This window comes from Palaemon carinicauda, chromosome 27 (genome assembly GCF_036898095.1).
Source record: "Palaemon carinicauda isolate YSFRI2023 chromosome 27, ASM3689809v2, whole genome shotgun sequence".
Classification (NCBI taxonomy): Eukaryota; Metazoa; Arthropoda; class Malacostraca; order Decapoda; family Palaemonidae; genus Palaemon; species Palaemon carinicauda.
Genome location: NC_090751.1, coordinates 17895585 through 17920584, shown reverse-complemented (window position 1 = coordinate 17920584; position 25000 = coordinate 17895585). Strand labels below are relative to the sequence as shown.

The window sequence follows — 25000 nt, the reverse complement described above, 5'->3', positions numbered from 1 at the left end:
GTTTTTTGAGTGGAGACACTCCAAAAAGGACTAGGTTGCATTCATAAATATCGTTCGAAATGCATGAAAAATGCAAGATAATTTGGAAAAATATCAGGTTCGTGTATTTGGTGGGAGATGAAAGTATCTTATAATTGCCAATGATTTATATCACTTCCCTCGTTTGTTTCCCATCTTTGCTTAGTTGAACTCGCTTTGCTCTTAAACATTTTTAACAAGTTTGTATGATACTGACAAGAGTTAATAGATGTTCAGTGCAACCCGCTCATGGGGTGATTATTTTTTGTTATTTATTACTTTCACGGGATTAACAACAGCTGTAGAGTGAACAGAAAGCTATACATATAATCACTTACCGGTATAGATTTAATTGCAATAAATAAATAATCGAAGCAGATTGAACGCTCCTTTGGGAAAACGTCTACTTTTAATGGCACTTAAGTTTCAACTGAAGAGAAGGGCTGGTTGTGCCACAACATCTGGTAAATTGTCCATACTCACTTGGATGTTTTTGATTGGTTTAATGTGAGAGCTAATGATCACGTCATACAAATAAAATGAAAGATAACACACGCGATCACAAAGAACATATGAAAAAAAAACACCATTTCAATACCAACAGTCTCCCAAAGTAGATAACGAGCTTAGACGATGTTAGCGGTGTTTACAGGTAATTGATACTCAAATATTCGATACTCTCACATGCACACACACACACACACATATATATATATATATAAATATATATATATATATATATATATATATATATATATATATATATATATATAATATACTGTATATATGTCCCTAGCATTGCATAAAAATATGTAGATGTATATGTTAGCTATATATTATACAGTGAGATCATTTGACTTTTTAAGAGGACCATGATTATTGTGGATCACTGAGCTCTTTTATAGGTGACGTGTCTTGAATCGTACATGTGACGTGTATGCGTATGCGTGACAGCATCTTTCCATTAAAGAGGTTTTCACAAATTTAGTAGATTCAGTATATTAACAGAGCAGCAATGCCTTACTTGCTAAGAAAGAATTGCAGTGCCACAAAAAAAAAAAAAAAAAAAAAAAAAAAAAAAAAAAAAAAAAAAAAAAACAATAGGTACTTGTCTGAGAGTATCTCTCTATGCAGGTGAATTCACAACTGTGTGTGATGTTGCCACGTAATTCCCAGCTATAAATGTAATGAGAGGTGACAAATGAAACTCGTAGGTTCTTTATAATCTTGTATATTGAAGATATACGGACATCAACGTGAAAGCAGTGGGAGGCAGCTCCATGCTTGTCACTACATTGATCACTGGATAACGACTGATAATGCATGTGGCGGAAAGAAAAACAGTGTTGGCATATATGATTACATTGTTGCCACGACGCAATGAAATAGTGATCTTACGGTGTGAAAAAATAAATGGAAACATAAATAGTGCATGATGCACCCATGGGTGGGCATTGTCCAGAATCATGCTTGCGAGAGCACTATTAACAAGGGTCACTGTTAGGAGACTGCTGAGAACGTTGGTTGGGAGATCGATGAGAAGTCCTCTTCTGCAAACGCTGATTCCTCTTGTACGTAGATTCTGCTTTGACCTGATTAGGGAAGATGCAATGGCTAATGCAGTCGCATGTGTAGATTCGTAGAACCGGCAGCATGTCACACTCTCTCTGAGGGTGGTAGATGAAGATTGGAGGGAGATAAGGCGTTGTATTAACTCTAATTACCATCTGCAATAGCCGTTCAGTGCAGGAGGTGGGGTTACCAGTGCATAAGTCCACCTCATCAGCGAGATCCTTGAGGCATGTATAGTAGTCTCCAAACAATTCTCCGACAGACTGTTTGCAGGACAGCAATTCCCTGTGTCGTAAAGCTTCATTTCTGAGGCTGTGAAAGTGCTTCTGCAGTGCATCCAACACCTCTGTAAGGGAAAGTGATGTGTTGGGAGGGATGCTCAGTGTATGTGTAAGCAGGCGCTGGATGTCCAGAGAGATGTAAGTCCTCAGGTGGATCAGCTGGGGAGTTTGATGTAATCTATCAAATCCAACTAATGCTGAATAGTCCTCAAAACAGAGTCTCCATTGCGAAACGCTTGATACATTGCATCTTGTTGCAGGAGAGGTGGGGGATGGACTGTAGGCTTGCTAGAAATTGTAGGTGTATGCACTGAGGAGGCAAAGGTTGGGTGAACAGGTGTGACAGGAGGTGCAGGCACGGTGTTAAGTTGTTGGGCTTGCGATGCCGCAATCTGTCCTGATAGCAGGGAGAAAAGACATGAACCGCTGGTTGTCTTCCTGTCTTGATTGCTCCATATGTAGTCTAAAGTTCTGCTTCTCTCATCTTCGTCGATCTTGCTCTTGCATGCTGGAATTCTGAAGAAAATGAATGAGATGAAGTATGCTATTATTGAGGTCTCCTGACCTATTGGGAGTCAGGGAAGGAGGGAGAGTGAAGCTGGTATCTTCATCAGCAGTAGGGTGGTGCACAGGTACCTCGTTTCTCATCAGATTCTCTGCTTGATCCTCTGTCTGATCCTCTGCCTGATCTGCTGTCTAATCCTCTGTCTGATCCATTAAATCAATTAACTGTTCCTCTTGCCAAGATATAAATATAAAAATATGCAATATGTTGTATGTGAGCGAAAGAACTCACTTTAGATAGTTAAAAATTAAAATGTTTGTCACAGTGAGCTATGGAAATAAAGTGACAGTTGGGTGAGATAAACGAGTGTATGTGACTATATGTGTGCATGTGTGGTGCAACCAGAAAGGGAGGGGAAGCAAGTGAGCGTACCTTTGGGCGAATGCCTCGGGCCTCAGTCACCAACGGTGTATGAAAGAGGGAGGACGGGTGGTGGGGCTACCAGGAAAACTGGTGCTAGAGTCCAAATGTCCTGACAATAGGTTTACAAGCGCATTTCAACATGGTACAACACTGCACTATAACACACTGATACTGTATCCCTGCTCTGCAAAAACAGTGTATCACTCCTGGAGAAACTATAGTAAACTTTCGTTGATATCTTGAGTCACTGTATAAGGGATGCATGAGCTAGACGAGAAGTGAACTGCAATGGCAGTAGTCTTCTTGGAATCCAAAATGTCTGATTACTCACTGTGCCATGTGTGTGATGCTGTAATGTATGTCTATACAATAAATGGAATGAGAGGTGACCAATTAAACTCGTAGGTTTTTTAAAAACTTATATATTGAAGATATATGGACATCAATGTGAAAGCAGTGGGAGACAGCTCCATGCTTGTCACGACATTGACCACTGGACAACGACTGACTATGCATGTGGTGGAAAGAAAAACAGTGTTGACACATAAGATTATGTTGTTGCCATGATGCAATGAAATAGTGGTCTTACAATATGAAAAGATAAATGGAAACATGAATATCATTCTACAAAATAATAATAAAGTGAAAGTACATAAATGCTTATAAATTGTACGTAATGTAAGTTCTGTACAACATAATATTAGATATTTATACAGCCTTTTGTAATACAGTGAAAAAACGTATGTTCCGGTGTCTCCCTATCCATGGACATAATTGGGATCAAGTATGGGGTATGTATGATAGAGTGTGTTGTGAGCGAAGGTGCACTTTAAGCCAGCAAAATACAAGTTCAAGATGCCTGGGTATATGAGGTTCAACATAACAGACACTGCAGCTGCAGGAGATGAAGACGAAGGAGAAGTAGGCTTCAGTGGGGCTGAAGAAGAATATACACGAGTACAATGAATGCAGGACTTAGAAAATAGGTTAGATAACCCAACTGAGTTAATAAATAGAGTATTAGTTGAGGGGGAAGAAGAGCAGTTTGTAGCCACAGGATCTTCGATGCACATGAATGAAGTCCAGACGCGCACGAGTGTAAGCACACATGCACAGCCGAGAGAAGATACTCAAAACGTCTAGTTCGAAAATTGCCAGAACTCTAGGCAAATGTTAGGCCTTTTGACGATCAACGAAGTAGAAGGGTTTCAATCGATCAAAGTGTTTTTGAAAGCCTTTGAAGTACCACATATGGATGGTCAGAAAGAGAAAAAGCAATACAAGTACAGTAATTAGATTGCTCAAAGACCCTCCAGCTGTGGAGTTAATATGTTGGCCACAAAACAGTTTAAAATGTTATACTGAAATAAAGTGACGTTTAATCGAGAAATACGCCTTGCTGGATCAAGTAAAGGCGACTTGAAAGAAAATTATCAACTAAAAATTCGACTTGGTGAGTCAGTTCTCAGTTTTACAAAGCATATTTTTAGAGATTACGATTCTTTTGCTACTCAGAGTACCATCCTCCCAGAGAGTGATAAGAAAGCGATAGCTTGTAAGTACATTTGCAGATTAGTAATTCTGTTATTATTTGGCTATTTGTTTGATGACAACAACTCATTATCATATGTAGTGATGGCAATACAAAACTTTCTAGACAGTTTGCTAGAAGAAAATGTGATTGAGGATAATCCTCCCGATTCCAGAAAGGTGGCAGGCATGAGAACATATGTAATGAGCCACAGCCACCAACCTTTAAATGGGGGGAGGGACGAGTAAATTCAGCAGGGGAGAAGACTCATCAGGTGTTGGCAATGGGGGAAGAGGGACAAGTGGAGTGCCCCACCCAGAGATTTCCCCGCTGTCATACCTGTCAAGCCTATGGCCATCTCTCGAGAAAGGGCCTGACAAAATGAACGCTGAGCGAGCGGGCTGTAGTACACCTCCCCCCCACCCAATATCCGAGGAAAAAGAGGCAGAGGAAGGGTGAGACGAGGGAGACTGAGCCCCCTCGTGCATTGCAGCAGCAGCAGTCGGTGAAGCAGCGAGTAGGACCAGTCCCGGTACAATGGAGGGTGGTCCAATGGGCAGGCATGCACTAGCACCTCCTTTAGTAGCCCCAACCTCGACCCCACAGCACTAGAGACAGTGGCAGGGGGCAACAGAATTGCAAGCGAGGTCATTAGCCCATGCTGTCCATATCAGGATCCAACCTGGCAGCTCAGTCTTGAACACTGATCGACACAGGAACCAGCGTTTCCCTTCTTGAACAAGGAAGCTCCTTGAACCCACTGCAGTCAGTAACACCCATCATCCTCGACATGCCAGGAGTAAATAAAGTACAATGGAGGGGGGTCCAATGGGCAGGCATGCACTAGCACCTCCTTTAGTAGCCCCAACCTCACCCCCGCAGCACTAGAGACAGTGGCAGGGGGCGACAGAATTGCAAGCGAGGTCATTAGCCCATGCCGTCCATATCAGGATCCAACCTGGCAGCTCAGTCTTGAACACTGATCGACACAGGAGCCAGCGTTTCGCTTCTTGAACAAGGAAGCTCCTTGAACCCACTGCAGTCAGTGACACCCATCATCCTCGACATGCCAGGAGTAAATAAAGTACAGGCAAGACATACAACAGGAGTCATCTTTCCAGTAGAATCTGTGGAGTTTGCATACAAGTTTTTATGTCACCCACCTTGGATATTCCTGGTATCCGAGGTATACTTGGTCTTGACTTTATTATGAATAACAAAATATACATTTGTAGGGAAAGAGACAAAGTAACAGTTATGGCAGAAGGGTACATTCTGCCAATAGAAAGTCATGAAAGAGCAAGTGCTTGTACTTGAAAGAAGAGACTTGGGTAAGTTGATGGCTGTACCTGAAAAAAGAAATATTGCCTCTCCATGTGCTTACGAGCATAACAGTGAACCTGTCTCAGCCTCTCCTGGAGGGAACCAAGGTCATTGTTAAACCACATAAAAAAGTAGCACACTGTCTTAAAGGGATTTTCAGAAATAAAAGAGAACAGATCGGATAATACAATAGTTAATTTGATAAATAAGAGTTATTAGGAAGTGATTCTCTGTGTGAATTGGAGTTATGTGAAATTACTGATAACGGGATCTCGGGAGCCGCGACTCCAGCCCGCACTGACAAACACACTTAGAACTTTATTGGCAAGCCCGAAAACAATATCCGCCAGAATAGTAACCTATATTAAATAAGGTTGCTAATAGTCATCCCGATGTGATTCGAATTGGAGACAAGCCACTCGGGAGGGTTGATCAATTTCCCTTTAGCATTGAAATGGGGCAGGCGGAGCCAATCAGGTCAAGGCCTCATATGGTACCCATTCATTTCCATGGCGAGATAGAAAAGGAAATAAGTAAATTAAGGAAGCAAGGGATTATCGAGGAGAGCGAATCCCCTTGGGCTTCCCCAATTGTAGCAGTTAGGAAAAAGGATGGCTCGGTAAGATTGTGTGTTGATTATAGGAAGTTGAATGCAGTCACTAAGGAAAATGCATTTCCATTGCCCTTGATCGAAGAATTACTCGTAAAGATATGGGATAGAAAATAGTTTACAACTATCAAATTAAAATCTGGATGCTATCAAATATCCATTCAGGAAGACAGTAAATGCAAAACAGCATTTATAGCCATCGACCAACTATTTCGTTTAGTTTTCTTCCTTTTGAGGTTAATAGTGCTCCCTGTCATTTTATAGAGTAATGATGGCAGTGTTGTCTCCCTTAATTGCCCATTATGTTCTTGTTTATCTAGACGATATCACAATTACAGGGAAAATGGTAGAAGAACATAACAATATTCGTAAAGTCTTAGAAGCATTGTGCCTTAATGGTATGAAATTAAATTTAACAAAGTGCAAATTTTACTGTAGACAGTTCGAATATTTAGGTCATATGATAACCCCAGAAGGTATCCAATCCTGCCCCAGTAAAGTAGAAGCTATAAGAGATTTCCCCAGGCCATGTACCCCTAAGGAAGAAGCTGGGTTCCTTGGCCTCGCGAATTATTACCGTTAATTCATAAGAGGTTTTGGAGAGATAGCAAGACCGTTAGATGCTTTAAAGAAACAAAAAGTAATAAGTTGAGGAGTGGAATAATTAAGGCCCTCTAATCAGTTGAACGCGGCTTTAACTAGGAATGAGTTACTCGCATATCCTGGATTTGATAGCCCGTCTTTAGTAACAACAGATGCGAGTAGTGTAGCGATTGGTGGTGTAATTTCTCAGTGAGATAATGAAGGTATAGTGCGACTCATTTATTCAGCTTCCAGGGCATTAAAAGGGGCAGAAAAGAATGATAGCACCTTTGACCGAGAGGCATTGACCATTCTTTGAGTTCTGGAGTGGCATTGGTTCTTTTTGTTAGGTCAGCCAATTGTTGCAAAATCATCATCAGCCCTTATATGACTTATTTTACAAGGGAGACTTGACATCTGGACAAGCGAGGTGGACTGAAAGATTGTTAGAGTTTAAAATAAAAGAGTTTTGTCCGCATATAGGGTGAAACTAACAAAGTAGCTGATGCCCCCCCCCCCCTAGAGGTACAGTAATAGTAGTAACTACTAGGTCAGCACCATGATTATCTCCTATTACGCCTATTGTCGCAAAAGGACTCAATTAGATTTCACCAGTCGTCTGCTTCACGCTTCATAGTCCTCAACCATGTAGGCCCGAGTCTTCTTCTCCCATTTTCTTTGTAATTATGATATTGTGTAGTTAAAACAGAGCACAATGGCAAATTAAGAGAGAGAACACTGCCATCATTACTTTAAGTCAAAAAAGAGGAATGAAGAACAGACCCAATATGTTGAGATACCCAATCAAAATAGAAAATAGGATATGAATTCACACGAGGAGCATTTGCTCTTGAGTAGAGCAATTTGGTTTGAATGTTTATATAGTTTTTATGATCTTGTCTAACTTGAATGCATTTTTCATGTTACTGTTTACTACATCTGCTAAAACTCTGTTCCATGTATTTACTATTTTATATGTAAAAAAAGTTACCACATTGAGTGGTGTTGTATTTTTTCCATTCCAGTTAATATCCGTTACCTCTGGACTAATTTGTGCTAAGCGTGAATAGATTGTTGTAGTCTACAATTGTTATTCCTTTAAGAATTTTGAATGTCTCTATTAACTGTCCCTTTAGTCGTCGAGATTGTAGATCAGATAAGTTCAAATGCTCCATCCTCCATCCATATCCAAATTGCCTTAGTGTTGGAACTAGTTTGGTGGCCCTAGCTTGTACTGCTTCCAGTCTATCTAAATACTTCTGAATACTTGGAGCCCAGAATTGGACTCCGTATTCTAGATGGGGTCTTACTAGTGATGTGTACAGCTTACGTACAGTGTCTTTGTCTCTGTATTTGAATTGTCTCTTTATGTGACCTGTTAGTTTTAGGGTTTTCTTTTCAGCTTTTATGCTCTGTTTGGTGAACTTCAAATCTTTGCTAATAATAATGCCGAGATCTTCCTTCTGTTCTACAATTTCTATTTCATTACCAATTGAGTAATCTGTTTTTGGGTTACTATAACCTATGTGCGTAACTTTGCCTTTCCCACAATTGAAAGGGAAGTGCCATTTTCTGGACCATTCACTTAACTTAATTAGATCCTCTCTTAAGGGTTCTACATCTTGAGTTTGCAGCATTTATGCCCAGTTATAATCGTTGGCAAATTTGGCTATTGTACTAGTTAATCATAAATCTATACCGTTAATGTAAATCAGAAATAGTAATGGGCCAAGGACGGATCCTTGAGATATCCTCTTATAACAGCTGCCCACTCTGAAGCTTCTCCATTGATTACTACTCTGTTTACTGTTTGTTAGCCAATTTTCAATCCCTTCAGCTGGCTCGTCAATGATGCCTAGTGCTCTGATTTTAACCATTAATTTTTTTATGAGGGACTTTGTCAAAAACCTTTTGAAAGTCTAGGTATATGATGTCTATTGCCCCGCTTTTGTCATAGATGCTAAATATGTTGTGGAAAAATTCCAGCAGATTTGTCGCACAGGATCTCATTTGTCTAAAAGCATGTTGGATGTCTATCAAAAGATTTTTTTTTCTCTATATGTTCTACTATTGAATCTACTATAATTGGTTAAAAAAAATGTCTAGACTCTGAAGTCAGACACAGGTCTGTAGTTGCCAGGTTCTTCTTTTGGTTCCTTCTTGCAGACTGGAGAAACATTGCCTGTTTTCCATCCTTGTGGTGCATTTCTTTTGTTGACTCTTTCAGAACATTTTGTAAAAGTGTGGGGTTCTCTTCTTCTAGCTCTATAATCTCTCTTGGATGAATATCATCTGGACCTGGGGCATTTGACCTACTGAATCTCTTTATTTTCTTTTTTACATCTTCCATTGTAAAGGTTATTCTGTTTAGTGGTTGTGACCCTTCATATTTAATAGTTGGTTCGGGGAGGGTTGTTGATTCTTCCCTAGTGAATACAGTTATGAAATATGCTTTCATTAGTTCGGCTTTTTCCAAATCATTTGTTTTAAGATTACTCTCCGAGTCTCTTAATGGGTTAATGTTGCTTTTGATTGGTTTTCTGCTGTTTACATATGAAGAGAGAGAGAGAGAGAGAGAGAGAGAGAGAGAGAGAGAGAGAGAGAGAGAGAGAGAGAGAGAGAGATGGTGAAATTATGTGGGTGACAGGTCATGACCAGGGGTGTCCAGAATAAGTGGCCTGACGATGCAGGTGTGGTTGACCTAGGAAGTTGGCAAAAAGGAAGTTCGAGAGGGACAGAAAAAAGTGGAATAGATGGAAAGCGTGCAAGCAGTCATTAAAGGAGAATCAGACAGTTACCCATCGTTTCTGAATGTACTTCGTGAGAATTTTCCTTATAGAGAATTATATCTTATATTGTGCTAATGAGAAGAGGGTAGGGGAATTTGTGCATTGTATATGTAAGTCTGTATGCAGGCCATTTGGAGATTGATAGAACTTTAAGGAAAACATGTGAATCCTTCCTGTGGTTAGGAAGGAAAAACTCTAAAGAAAGGTAAATAATGTATTATGTTGTCATGCTTGTAACTGTTTCAAAGTACATAAGAAGACAGAAAGTGGCTTGTGATTCACGTTAAATTTTATAGGGTGCACATAGATGTGGTATGACCATTTCTATTGGTATAACACAGCTTAAGTATATAATATTATGTTTATTTGTGGATCGGTCACAGACTTGATGAAAATTGAACACTTTTCAGTGACTGCATATAGTCTTTCAACTAATGGCTTAGTGGAATCTCATAATAGGGAAGTGCTGCGAAATTTGTTACTTAGTTACCGATGACCCCCGTCATTGGCCCGTCCTGTTACCTTTGGCTGAGCTATCCTTGAATATCGCATGTAATGCATCGCCTAGGGACACACATTTCATTTTAGTGCATTGACAGGAGCCTGTGCTACCGTATATAGTCCTGATAAATTCGCAACAGCTGCCAAATTATTCAACTGAGCAATACCTAATCTATTTACTAAATCTCTTAATGAAAGTAATGAGCACCACTGAAAGCTTTTGATAAGAACTAATAAAAAACACAGTTCAAAGTATGACGGACGATTCAAAACCGACAAGTAAAAGTATTTATGGGAGATTGTGTGTATTTGAAAGGATTACACCCTATAAAACACAAACCCGAGCCAGTGTATTTGGATCCGTACTTAGTAAAGAGGGTTAAATATAGCAAAGTTGTATCCAGTTACCTCGTCTGTAGTCTAGCTTTTTGTTTATAATTTTCCGTTCATTTGCCTAACATTTTAAAGAGCCAGCCCTCCCTTCCCATTTACTACCACCTCTTATACGGTACACCTGACATTCTAAAGGGCCAGCCCTCCCTCCCTCGTTACTACCACCTCTTACACGGTACACATGACATTCTAAAGGGCCAGCCCTCCCTCCCCCGTTACTACCACCTCTTACACGGTACACCTGACATTCTAAAGGGCCAGCCCTCCCTCCCCCGTTACTACCACCTCTTACACGGTACACCTGACATTCTAAAGGGCCAGCCCTCCCTCCCCCGTTACCACCAGCTCTTACACGGTACACCGAATATTCTAAAGGGCCAGCCCTCCCTCCCCCGTTACCACCAACTCTTACACGGTACACCGGACATTCTGAAGGGCCAGCCCTCCCTCCCCCGTTACCACCAGCTCTTACACGGTACACCTGACATTCTGAAGGGCCAGCCCTCCCTCCCCCGTTACCACCAGCTCTTACACGGTACACCTTACATTCTAAAGGGCCAGCCCTCCCTCCCCCGTTACCACCGCCTCTTACACGGTACACCTGACATTCTAAAGGGCCAGCCCTCCCTCCCCCGTTACCACCGCCTCTTACACGGTACACCTGACATTCTAAAGGGCCAGCCCTCCCTCCCCCGTTACTACCGCCTCTTACACGTTACACCTGACATTCTAAAGGGCCAGCCCTCCCTCCCCCGTTATTACCGCCTCTTACATGGTACACCTGACATTCTAAAGAGCCAGCCCTCCCTCCCCCAATTACTACCGCCTCTTACACGATACACCTGACATTCTAAAGGGCCAGCCCTCCCTCCCCCTGACATTCTAAAGAGCCAGCCCTCCCTCCCCCATTTACTACCGCCTCTTACACGGTACACCTGACATTCTAAAGGGTCAGCCCTCCCTCCCCCATTACTACCGCCTCTTACACGGTACACCTGACATTTTAAAGGGCCAGCCCTTCCTCCCTCGTTACTTCCGCCTCTTACATGGTACACCTGATATTCTAAAGGGTCAGCCCTTCTTCCCCCATTACTACCGCCTCTAACACTGTACACTTGACATTCTAAAGGGCCAGCCCCCCCTCCCCCATGACTACTGCCTCTTTCATGGTACACCTGACATTGTAAAGGGCCATCCCTCCCTCCCCCATTACTACCGCTTCTTACACCAGATATTATACATTCTAAAAGGCCAGCCCTCCCTCCCGCATTACTACCCACCCTTACATGGTACGCCTGACATTCTAAAGGGCCAGCCCTCCGTCCCCTGTTACTACCACCTCATACTCCTGGCATTCTGCATTCTAAAAGGCCAGCCCTCCCTCCCCCGTAACTTCCTCCTCTTATACGGCACACTTGGCATTTTAAAGGGCCAGTCCTCCCTCTTCCGTCACTACTACCCCTTACACAGTACACCTGACATTCTAAAGGGACAGCCCTCCCTCCCCTGTTACTACCTCCTCTTACATGGTACACTTGACATTCTAAGGAGCCAGCCCTCCCTCCCCCTTTACTACCGCCTCTTACACGGTATACCTGACATTCTAAAAGGCCAGCCCTCCCTCTCCCGTTACTACCGCCTCTTACACGTACATATGACATTCTAAAGGGCCAGCCCCCCCTCCCCCATTACTACTGCCTCTTAGATGGTACACCTGGCATTTTAAAAGGGCCACTCCTCCCTCCCCCATTACTACTGCCTCTTATACCTGATATTCTTCATTCTAAAGTTGGGTAGTATGTTGGCCAGGGCACCAGCCACCCATTGAGTTACTACCTCTAGAGAGTTATGGGGTCTTATGACTGGCCAGACAGTACTACATTGGATCCATCTCTCTGGTTACGGTTCATTTTTGCTTTGCCTACATACACACACCGAATAGTGTGGCCTATTCTTTACATATTCTCCTCTATCCTCATACACTTGACAACACTGATATTACCAAACAATTCTTCTTCACCCAAGTGGTTACTGCTCTGTAATTGTTCAGTGGCCATTTTCCTCTTGGTAAGGGTAGAAGGGACTCTTTAGATATGGTAAGCAGCTCTTCTAGGAGAAGGACACTCCGAAATCAATCCATTGTTCTCTAGTCTTGGGTAGTGCCATAGCCCTCTGTACCATGGTCTTCCACTGTTTTGGGTTAGTTCTCTTGCTTGAGGGTAAACTCGTGCACACTATTCTATCTTATTTCTCTACATCTTGTTTTGTTAAAGTTTTTATAGTTTATATAGGAGATATTTATTTAATGTTACTGTCTTTGATATTTTATTTTTCCCTGTTTTCTTTCCTTACTCGGCTATTTTCCCTGTTGGAGCCTCTGGGCTTATAGCATCCTGCTTTTCTACTAGGGTTGTAGCTTAGCAAGTAATAATAATAATAATAATAATAATAATAATAAAGGGTCAGCCCTCCCTCCCCCATTACTACTGCCTCTTACATGGTACACCTGACTTTCTAAAGGGCCAGCCCTCCCTCCCTCTTTACCACCTCCTCTTACACCTGACATTCTACCTTCTAAACGGCCAGCCTTCCCTCCCCCATTACTACTGCCTCTTACACCTGACATTCTACATTCTAAATGGCCAGCCCTAGCCTCCCCAATTACTACTGCCTCTTACACCTGACATTCTAAATTCTAAAGGGCCAGCCCTCTCTCCCCCGTTACTACCGACTCTTACACCTGACATTCTACATTCTAAAGGGCCAGCCTTCCCTCCCCCATTACTACTGCCTCTTACACCTGACATTCTACATTCTAAACGGCCAGCCTTCCCTCCCCCATTACTACTGCCTCTTACACATGACATTCTGCATTTTAAATGGCCAGCCCTAGCCTCCCAATTACTACCGCCTCTTACACCTGACATTCTAAATTCTAAAGGGCCAGCCCTCTCTCCCCCGTTACTACCGACTCTTACACCTGACATTCTATATTCTAAAGGGCCAGCCCTTTCTCCTCCGTTACTACTGCCTCTTACACCTGACATTCTACATTCTAAAGGGCCAGCCCTCTCTCCCCCGTTACTTCCGTCTCTTACACCTGACATTCTAAACTCTACAGAAAAGGGGTTTGAAAATAATGTGGGGTAGGCAACATTTCATTTGCCGCTGACTGTACTGTATGACGTGTTTCATACATGCTCGTACAATGTAATGTTATCGCTTTTTTCATCTTTTGCTCTTTCCCGCACTGATAATACAAACCTATTTAAGCTTGCTATCACATGTTTTATACTGTTTGAATTTTGTGTCATTTTTGCTCTAAACTGTCTGTATAAAAGCTCGTGGTCTTGACTCAACTTCACTTGCAGTCATCTCGCCTCTCTGTTAACACCTAACAATCACCTCGCACTGTACTTTAATATCAAAATACACATGACTAGATACTCGATAGAATTACTTCTAGCTATATAAACTGACGAAGCGTTTGTCTTCTGTTTTCCCAAGATATGATAAATTATATTTTTCTTGGAATGTATTTTATATCCAAGTCATTTTCTTCTTTAAATTGCATGGTTTTGGTTCCTTGTGTATTACATATGTATGCATAGATACACTATTCTTGGGTTGTAATATATATATATATATATATATATATATATATATATATATATATATATATATATATATATGTCCCATTATTTTTTTTGTTGCTTAACCCCTAAAACAGTTACACTTTAAAATTTTCGAAAGATTGGCAACCGTTTGTAATTTCATGTAATTAAAATAAGATTCATATTCTATGCACTCTTTCATTTATAGATACAATCTTAAGTTTCATATTATGGGTAATTGCGAGTGAACCCTTCATGGAATACCTTATATTAAAGAAGCAATGAAATTAAGTACATATGAAAAAAGAATTTATTCAGTTTAAACAATTTCTCCAGATGAACTGCCACTTGTCAAACAGCGAGGTCATTCTATATTTGATGAAAATATAGCAAAGTTATAATCATATAATTTGTAGTATATAATAAATGCAATCAGCTAGTATATTCTATTCATATATATGTAATATAAATAGAAATTACTGTTGCACAAGTTGATTTAGCTCAGGTGGGACTGACGATGATAATTATTTGTGCAACCTTCATCACATGTTAAATGTTGTTTGAGGCAGACTAACTTTCTTCATTACCAGGTGTGCCTGAATTAAAACTATCTGAAATATAATTAATTTCTCTATTTATGCTTCAAGTTCTAACTTAACAAGACCATCACAGATATTATGATAATGAATTATCATAAAGTTAACAGTTATTGTATTGTTGAAAACATGCTTAAAAAATTGGTAATTATAATGTACCAAAGAGGAAGAATTTACATAATTTCTATTTACAGTTACTTCCATATGGCTTTTGTGATAATACAGTGGGATTCCAAATATCAAAAGATTTTATACTTTCAATATGAATATAACAGAAGTCTGATCATAAAAACGATTTACAGTCCACGGAAACAAGCATTCATAGAATACTGGTCTCTCACTATCAAGGCCAAAGATAAAATTAATAGTTTATATGTCAGAAAATACCACGTTTATATTGAGACATACTCGTATAAGATTAAGAACACACTTAAATTATATATACATAAATACACACACAAACACACACATATACAGTATATATATATATATATATATATATATATATATATATATATATATATATATATATATATATATATATATATACAAATTAAGAGTGGGAGAGAGAACAAATTAGATATTTGTATACATAAGAGGGCATTAAATGGCATTTACGATAGCACACCAGTCCCAATCAATTGAGGACACTTGAAGTCATCTAAAACATGACGATTAAGTTGAAACAGCTGAACTCTGGGACCAGCTATCAAAGGGCCGTCGAAATGTACATTCACACGAGACGTTCCCTATCCGTTTACTCCGGCGTGGTTTTCGTAATTTACTTAGATTTTGTCATATGAGATAATTCTCTCAGCATTAGAAATTTAGCGGTAATTGTTCTTCCAGTAGAAGAGGAGTGGGAAGAGAGATTCTGGTGAAAAAAGGGCAGGGATATTGGTACATCAGTCATTTTAAAGAAAACAAAGAGGGAAGGAGAGTTCTGGACACTATAAATAACTGGCAGATGATGCAGTGAAATTTTTTCAATATTGCAGAATGTCAAAAGCAAAGTTTATCTGTTTGCTACAAAATATTGAAATGGCTCTACTCAGGAAGAACACAAATTGTCAAGAAGCCATATCTCTAAAGGAATGACTTGCAGTTTGCTTAAGGTAAAAAATTCCAACAATGAAAGAATTTCATTAAGGTAAATGACTCACAATACGGATGAAACTTTATTAAAACAAAAAGTTACCCTTGCTCTCATCTCTGTAAACAAGTTTTCTTACTTCCCATGTCTAACAACTCCTCATACCCTCAGACAATTTCAATTAACTTCTCATCTATGGTGTCAACTCTCAACATTGAACTAACTATACACTCTATGACTCTATAAGGAAAAGTCGAGGTTGCAGGCCACGAAAACAATCGGCCGTTAAATCGGGAGGGGTTTGTTGGGGAGAAGGTAGAGTCGATTCGGACAGCTTACGACCGTGGGCCGCTGTTGCATTTGAATACACGTAAGAAAGCTAGACGCTGCTTAAACGACGGCCTTCCTGTCGCAAAGAAAACGGGTCGTGTGAATCGGCCTCAATTGAGCACTAACGAAGTTCCACATAAATAAATATTTCATATGGTTAGCACGGCGTCAGTTACGCATAGCGTTATTCACAGTAGATACGTCTTCTTAGAAGACTTCTTTAAAGTGAATCCTATATATTATCACAACTGAAGTACCCCTCTTCAGGATTCTCTCAACAACACCATTTGGACAACTACGAATCAGTCCTCAATGACATCATAGTCTAATTTCTCCTCAGATTTGTGAGTCTCTCTCGCGCACTCCAGGTAACGGTCAGGTTTGTATTCAAAAAGTTTGAAGTCCTTCTCGTATTTCTTGACTAATTTCTTTATCGTTTCTTTCGTGAGTTGACTGTAGTAAGAACAAACAAACTCCTTCGTTGAGCCTCCTTGGGTTGGATTCTCCCAGTGCATCTCAACCTGGGATGTTCGATTCAGGTACTCGATAAACTCTCTCCCCTCTCGGTTGATGTCTTCGAACCTGAAAAGGGAAAGCGAGTTGTTATTGTTATGTATAGTTGAGAAGGTTACTCATGAATGGCAGAGGACAGTGGCAGTGCGCTATGTTATATCTAGATTAAATCTTATGCTTATTATGTTATAAGACCTGTAAAAAAAGGCTTATTTTTACATATTAAATGTTAATGTAAAAAAAATAAAAACATTGTAATGGCTTGTAACTCAAAGATGTATTCTAGCACAAGAGTTTCTGAATACTTCTCTTAACTACTACTGCATCGCCACTGGCCCATCGTGCGTATTGCTTGATATCAACCCTGAACATTTCTAGAGTTCTACAGGAACTGTCGGAAGAATGGGTCCCTGGCATTGAAGCAGACCTAACCCATTACTGTTCAGTAATTGACGTGTGATCATTCCTCTTGTAATGCTGTTAACCTTCTTCCATTATTTACTGCTGATATTCTAGATAACAAAGAAACTTTGGAATACCGAATGTCATCAGAAGCAGTGTTCCTGTGTATCAAACTTTTATATCTGAAACTGCGTCCTGTAAAATTCTTCAAAATTCTGTGTAGAATTTCGTCATCTATCTCTCATTTCACAGAGAATTATAAATCAAAGACCTACGTCACCATACGACTTTTTGTAAATTATTATTGATTTGGTGTGTTGTGAGTATTCTGTAAACCTTATGAAATATCCTAGATACGTATATTGAATGTCCAAAATCTTACACAGATTTTGAAAATAATCCTAAAAAAAAGAACTCTAAAAAAGAGTATTGTATTAATTAACATTAAAATTAAGTGTGCTACTAACAAGTTTATAGTATTTTTTAATACACCATCCAATTTAAACTGAAATGCTTCGAAATCTTAAAAAGATTTCGAACAAAAGGGAACTTGCATTCTAAGTATTGTATTAGTTAATATTAGGAATAATAGTGCTATTAACAAATTTATATCTTTTTACATGCTATCTGGTTTAAGGGGACTGGCCGGAATGCCAATATATGGGGGTATAGGAAGAAAAACACAAAATCCTGAAAAATTTACTGAGCTTTGTATGGTGATGGAGTATGTGTATACGGAATATTTTGTCAAAATTCCTCTTACTTTCATAGTTACAGGGTAATTAGTATAAGTAACTCAATAGACCATAAACATTGTTCCATACAAGAAAATGCAGTATTTCTTCTGGTACCGTAGTTTTTGATAATTATTACATTTTAATGTAAAAGAAATTGTGAACAATGGCATCTGTATAACTTCCACGAATCGCAGACAATGTATTATTACACCCTTCGCCCTTCAATCCTGCCACAAACCTCAGAGAGTACATGCCTGAGTTTGACCTCTGACATTCACTCATTTTTACGTTTGTTTTTCTCGTTTTCGGCAATAATTTTATCATTTCAAAGAGGAAAAGACAATTTTAACATCTTGCTAACAAGGAAGAAGAAAATTCGCTCTATTAAGAGTTCAGAAGAGGGGTATATCGGTAGTGCAGAGAGACAGAGAGAGAGAGTTGTGTGGATGGAGAAGCGATGGCCTTTCCTGAAACAAGCCAAAGAAGCAAGATATTGAGCAAAAGGATCTTCGTTTATGAGTAAATTATGATAAATAACTTTGTTTTTGTTCATCAGTATCCAAAAAGGAACATAAAGTTCATAATAATCAGGAATTATTAATATTGTATGCGTAAAAATACAAAGAAAAACTTTAAACGCCTTCTAACATTCACTAATTTTCATGTTTGTTTTTCTCGTTTTCGGCAATAATTTTATCATTTCAAAGAGGAAAAGACAATTTTAATATCTTGCTAACAAAGAAGAAGAAAATTCGCTCCATTAAGAGTTCAGAAGAGGGGTATATCGGTAGTGCAGAGAGACAGAGAGAGAGAGAGAGTTGTGTGGATGGAGAAGCAATGGCCTTGCCTGAAACAAGCTAAAGAAGCAAGATATTGAGCAAAAGGATCTTCGTTTATGAGTAAATTATGATAAATAACTTTGTTTTTGTTCATCAGTATCCAAAAAGGAACATAAAGTTCATAATAATCAGGAATTATTAATATTGTATGCGTAAAAATACAAAGAAAAACTTTAAACGCCTTCTAACATTCACTAATTTTCATGTTTGTTTTTCTCGTTTTCGGCAAGAATTTCATCATTTCAAAGAGGAAAAGACAATTTCAACATCTTGCTAACATAAGGAAGAAGAAAATTCGCTCTATTAAGACTTCAGAAGAGGGTAATATCGGTGGTGCAGAGAGAGAGAGAGAGAGAGAGAGAGAGAGAGAGTGTTGTGGATAGAGGAGCGGCTGCCTTGCCTCACAGGAGCCAAAAGAAGCAAGAAATTGAGCAAAAGGATCTTCATTTATGATGAGATTATGATAAATAACTTTGTTTTCATGTTTTCTTTTATTAATACCCCCAAAAAGAAGAACATAGAATTCTTAATAATCATGATTTTTTTAATATTGTCTTTGTAAAAGTACGAAGAAAAACTTTGAATGCCCATATCTCAAAACTATACTTATTAACCTTCAAATTCAATAGTCTCCCCTAGTTTAGAAGATATAGCATTGAAATTTGGTATATAACTTAGAAATACATCATAAAACAATGAAATGAAGCCCTCTTATTCAATTTTTGTTTCATATTGTTCTTAATTTTTTCCATGATTTTTAAGGTTTATTTTTTTACCATAATGAAAAACTTCATATATGGCAAAAAAATTATTTAAAAAAAAACTCTTCATATTATTGGAGGTCTATATCATGTCTATATAGAGTTGTAATCCCAGATCTCAGTAATGATTATCAAGGAATGAGATAGAATTTGAAAAAAAACACTTATTTTCAGGATAAATCGCCATGGGGTCGCAAAATCGAAGGTCAGAGGCAAAAATCCTATGTAGTTTGGAGATATCCTAAGTCACCTTATCAAGTGGTATGAATGTCAAAGTCCTGTCATTAAAAATCAGCATTAGCCGGCCGGCCCCCTTAAACTGGAATGCAATTCTATAATCTTTAGCCCTATATATATCCGTGTTTGGCATCAAAAGAAATAACTTTTCGACCTCTCTCTCTTTAAACATGTTGCTCTTTGATATCGCTATTCATATTGCTAATTGCCAGATTAACCGACCCCCCATGCTCATATAAAATTACCTTCTTGAATGACACCTGAATCTTGAAATCCCAAAAGAGATTTAAGCCAAAGCTGTCTCATAAAAATGGCAGTTCTTTAAGTTGCTCATATTGTAAGATCTTCCAAGAGAAACACGTGCAGCAAGATTCTGCTGCTCACATATACCATTTAAGCCTACTTTTGCTCGTATTCCCAAACCAACCCCCTGCTATTTCACTTAAATCTTTACCCGTTTTTGAAAATCAAACCCTGCATCGTGGTTATCCCTCTAAATTTCTACCTGTATTTCAACTGACTGAGGCTGCCCGCTGGACCAAATCCTCAGACATTGTTTATCTTTCGTAAATTTTCGGCTGACCTTTGACCATCCGAGTTTAGTAATAACCCCTCCAGTCCCCTCATGCTAGGGTTTAATTCCATCTGCTTCAACGCTTTCCCTTTGTAATCAGATTATCATTACCGTGACAGCTCCATTTCCCCTCAAGCTAAATTTCCTGACCCATAGTTTTAGAATCTTAAAACCGACCCTCCTTTTTTGGCATTGTCTACCCAATTGTGTCTTTTCATTCTAGATAGGACACCATTTTGTTTACCATGACCAATGAACGCACCCATAGGCTGGCCTCACCACTTCACCCTACAGAAAGAAGATGCCTGCCTCCCCCCAACCCACAGTGGGACATTATCTGAGAAAGTAGAACAGTTATAACCACCACAACGAGAACAACTACAGCCATCGTAACAAGACCAACTACAACCACCGCACTGAGTACTACTGTAAACAGTGTAACATTCAAGAAGTTTAACAGCCCTAAAGGAGAAACCAAACCAGCTATGACTGTGGTGTTAAGTGAGAACCAGTTGAACGGCCGTGAAGAAGACTAAATTTATTTTTACTAATTATAACTTGTTTGTACTTGGTGGACGACTTGGTAACGTCCCTGACTGGTGAACGCCGGACAGAAATTCGAGTCCTGCTCAAACTCATTAGTTTCTTTGGCCGCTGCATTCTTACCATCCTAGGTGGGCTAAGGATGGGGGTTTGGTGGAGTCTATAGGTCAATCTGTTGAGTCATCAGCAGCCATTTCCCTCCTTGGTCCTACCTTGTGTGGTGAGGGTGTTTGGGCGCTGATCTTATGTGTATATGGTCAGTCTGTAGGGCTTTGTCCTCCTCGAAAGGGCAATGTCACTGTCCCTTGCCCCTGCCATTCATGAGCGACCTTTAAACCTTCAAAGGAACTAAGTTAATAAGCCATTCATCCCTGCAACTTTACTTACTCCCTGGGAAAGTAATTATGTAGCTAGGAATATTATTATCAGACAAAATAATGTTCCAGTGCATATTTCTACTCTAAAGAACTAATAACTTCAAGTGACCCCCCCCCCCACCACCGTTATATCTGCAATAATCAGATGTTGGTCCTTCGGGACCTCTTGTTACTAATCTGTGGAAGTTAGAGAACTAAGGGTGTGCATGTTAGAAGATACACAGCGATAAATGGCCTGTTGTTTTTAGTGCCCCCCTTTTGATAGTGGGGTAAAAAGTGACCCCCTTTCTAAAGGCACGTAAGTTTCAGTCCTCAAGGATGTGGTGACCATCAATTCCACCTCATTAAATCTTGAATATAGTTATTGATATTATTTGCTGGCTATTATTTTCTTTTGCAGTTACTGTTTTGCTAAATTATTAAAATAGATCTTACATAATCTATGTTGTCTAATAGGTGGACATAATATCCTAGATATCGGGACAATGTCCTAGAGACGGACTATATTTACATATGATCAGTGCCCAAGTCCCCCCCCCCTACTAAGACCAGGAAGTGACAGGTGATTGCTGGTGATGACCCAGCTGGTAGACCTATATGCTCCCCCAAACCCCACATCCTGGTTCACAAGAATGGTGAGGTTGCAGACACTACAAGAGCTATTGAGCTCGATCGGGACTTGAATCCCAGCCCGGCGATCGCCATGCAGGGATATTTCCAATAGGCCACCACAACCGTACCAGAAGTACATTGTTGAGCTGTGTATAGGTAGGCTACATCGTAAAAATTAGATACTAAAATAAGCAATTAATGAATGCCGATAAATGCTTGATTTTAACATAATTATTGCAAAGAGGCTGATGCAGTGTTTCTGACTGTTGACATAACAATCAGAAAGGACCACCCATTGATAGAAAAACCGCTTCATGCTTGAAATTGTAGATCCACCCCCGATTCTCAAAATCTATCTTTTTTTATGAAACTATTGGTCTAATGTCTTTCCTGTCCCCCCCCCCCTGCGACTCTCCACAGTCAATTATCTACAAATCACAAAATGTAACTCATAGTTATATCTACCACTGCTTTAACCTTCCAAAATCTAACCTTCCCGGCAAGAACGACAAACTCCTATTCTTACCTCAGTACGAACTGGTAGGTCATGTGGCACGGCGAACAGTGTACAAAGTACGAACGCCAGTGCTCGTCATCTTGCTTTGCATTTATTACATATTGCACAAATTCGCTAAAAGTGGGACCTACAGGTTCTGCGAAAGGATTCCCGGGCAAGTTTACAGGTACTCCAGCCCGAATCTTGGCGCGTACTTGTTCTTGCATCATACCAAGCTGTGGAGTAAAGTTGTTGGTTACTTTTTATGAACAAGACGAATGTTGGCAGGTATAAGTTGTGGACGTTGCTAAGCCTGAATCACGAAAAAAGTGGTTTCCTGACTCAAATGATAAGGTAATAGGCTTACTGGTAAAACAAACACAAAAGGAAAAAAAGGATCAAACTCAACAATAAATTCCAGCATTTCTGCTAAAATCATAAATATGCAACGTGAAATGGAATATCTCATATCAACGAAAGAGCTCATTGTAAAATCATATTAACAATCATAATAATATCTTACCTGAGAGGAAGTGATGTGTTCTGGAAACTTCCTGTAGGTACGAACCATCTTGTCACCATAACGCGTGTAATAGAAGGATTTCTTGGCATACTCGAACTTGTCCCTGTAGCAGGAGAGGAGCCGTTCGAAAGGGTGACGCACCACCATGAAACGTATCATGCTGCGGGTTAACTGAAATGCAAGATAATTGTAAGAATAATGATAAACAACAGACATGTCAATATAAACATCCGCCACTTAGCCAGTGTCTATTTTTAAAAAAAATATCAGTGGATTCGTACATTCATGTAGGTTTTTACAACAAAAGTTTAAAAAAGCAAGACAGCAGAAATTCAATAGCGTACACACTAGCTAGTCAGTAATTTTACAGTCCAGTAAAAGTTAGTTTATATATATATATATATATATATATATATATATATATATATATATATATATATATATATATATATATATATCTATCTATCTATCTATCTATCTATCTATCTATCTATCTATCTATCTATCTATCTATATATATATATATATATATATATATATATATATATATATATATATTTATATGTGTGTGCGTGTAATTGAAATGACCTACGATGTTAATATGAAGAAAATTAGGAAATGTATTTATAAGCTGTTAATCTTATCAAGCAAGCCCACTTAGATAAAATGGGAATTACAAAAATTTGAGTACTTGAATTTAGAATAGGTAAACTATATGTGGACTTTATAAAATGAACAGCTTATAAGACCATTCAAACTGCTAATTTCATAATGTAAGTTCACCTAGAAGATATCCATTCTAAATTCGATTACTCAAAATGTTTGCACTTATGAATTCTCTTGGAGAATAACCCTTTACCCGCCTCTCTCTCTCTCTCTCTCTCTCTCTCTCTCTCTCTCTCTCTCTCTCTCTCTCTCTCTCTCTCTCTCTCTCTCTCTCTACTTTGTGTATGTCCAATGGTGAATTTCAACTCGATCTAATATGCTACTTCTCTTATATTGGTGCATAAAGAAATCTCCGTGTACTGGTATTATGTTAAATATTATTTTCAACATAAAAAAAAAGTTACAAGATTCGCGCTCTTGCAAAATGATTCGTCTCTTGAATGTGATATTTCACTGGTCTTTATACACATACAGGCATGATAATATCTCTCTCTCTCTCTCTCTCTCTCTCTCTCCTCTCTCTCTCTCTCTCTCTCTCTCTCTCTCTCTATATATATATATATATATATATATATATATATATATATATATGTATATATATTAATATATATGTATGTATATATTAATATATATATATATATATATATATATATATATATATATATATATATATATATATATATGTGTGTGTGTGTGTGTGTGTATGATTATAATTGATTATAAGGGTATATACTATATAAATGATTATTTATAATCATGTATAGATATGTATATATAATATATGTATTCTTACGAAGCTGGTCTAGCGTAGAGTAAATACAATAGTTGCTTCACGATTTTATTTATGTTTCATTAGTACATTGAAGAGATGATAGCCAGCCAGTAAAATGAGCTCCTCTCACTTAGATGTAAGTATTATATGTAAATTACGTAAAAGACTTTCGTCGTGAATTTCATTGTAATCTCTATTCAAGTCAGTATATGTAAATTTACGTTATTTTTAAGAATTAACTTTTTATTTCATCTACGTTTGTTATGAAGTCTTACGTATTTTATTTGAGAGTGTTGTGGGATTAGTACGAGATATGAACAAGAGCTTAGATAATGTTCTTTTATATTTTATGAGGTATTGCTTCATGTTTGAAAGAGAATGCTCAGTAACATGTGCTTTGGAAACTTCTGTATAACGTGCTTTAGAAATGTTGCAAAGGACCTAGTGATAGGATGTTATCTTTTTTTTTTTTTAATTCGGGGGCAAAGGGTAGGCGGAGCTAGCTGACTGAGAGAGCCATCTGGTGTGGCGTGAGTAGCGCTCGGGAGAGCAATATTTGGCAGCTCTGGCCGTTTGCTCGGCCCACCGCGCTTCCCAGTTCGTTGGGAAATTTCTAGAAACAGTTAGGTTTTATATAAAAGGTGACACCAAGGTTACAGATAGAGATAGAGAATTGCAGCCTGAAGACAGCCCTCTTCCCTTCTCCCTCTCTCACATGCAGCTCAGTGTATTGTTTTTAAAGTGTACAGTGAAAAAATTGAAGTTTTGACGTGAAGAATATTTGTAA

At 38.9% G+C, this 25000-nt stretch overlaps 2 protein-coding genes and 1 long non-coding RNA gene across 6 annotated transcripts in view; 1 reads left to right on the top strand and 2 right to left on the bottom strand.

The window, feature by feature from the left end:
- LOC137620580 (uncharacterized) overlaps window positions 1-472 on the bottom strand; it is a 34962-nt gene extending 34490 nt beyond the window's left edge. The window contains exon 1 of the mRNA XM_068350837.1: window positions 357-472. The gene's annotated coding sequence lies outside the window, so the exon portion shown is untranslated. The remainder of the gene's footprint in view (window positions 1-356) is intronic.
- Window positions 1-25000, top strand: part of LOC137620581 (uncharacterized) — a 252514-nt gene that overhangs the window by 27899 nt on the left and 199615 nt on the right. The window lies entirely within an intron of this gene.
- LOC137620577 (carbohydrate sulfotransferase 12-like) overlaps window positions 15292-25000 on the bottom strand; it is a 102837-nt gene continuing 93128 nt past the window's right edge. For all 3 annotated transcript variants that reach the window (XM_068350833.1, XM_068350831.1, XM_068350832.1), the window contains 3 exons: window positions 22776-22946; window positions 22283-22488; window positions 15292-16743 (listed from right to left, as the gene is read on the bottom strand). In XM_068350833.1, the coding sequence (XP_068206934.1) occupies window positions 16464-16743; window positions 22283-22488; window positions 22776-22946 (657 nt within the window). In that variant the 3' untranslated portion in view covers window positions 15292-16463. The remainder of the gene's footprint in view (window positions 16744-22282; window positions 22489-22775; window positions 22947-25000) is intronic.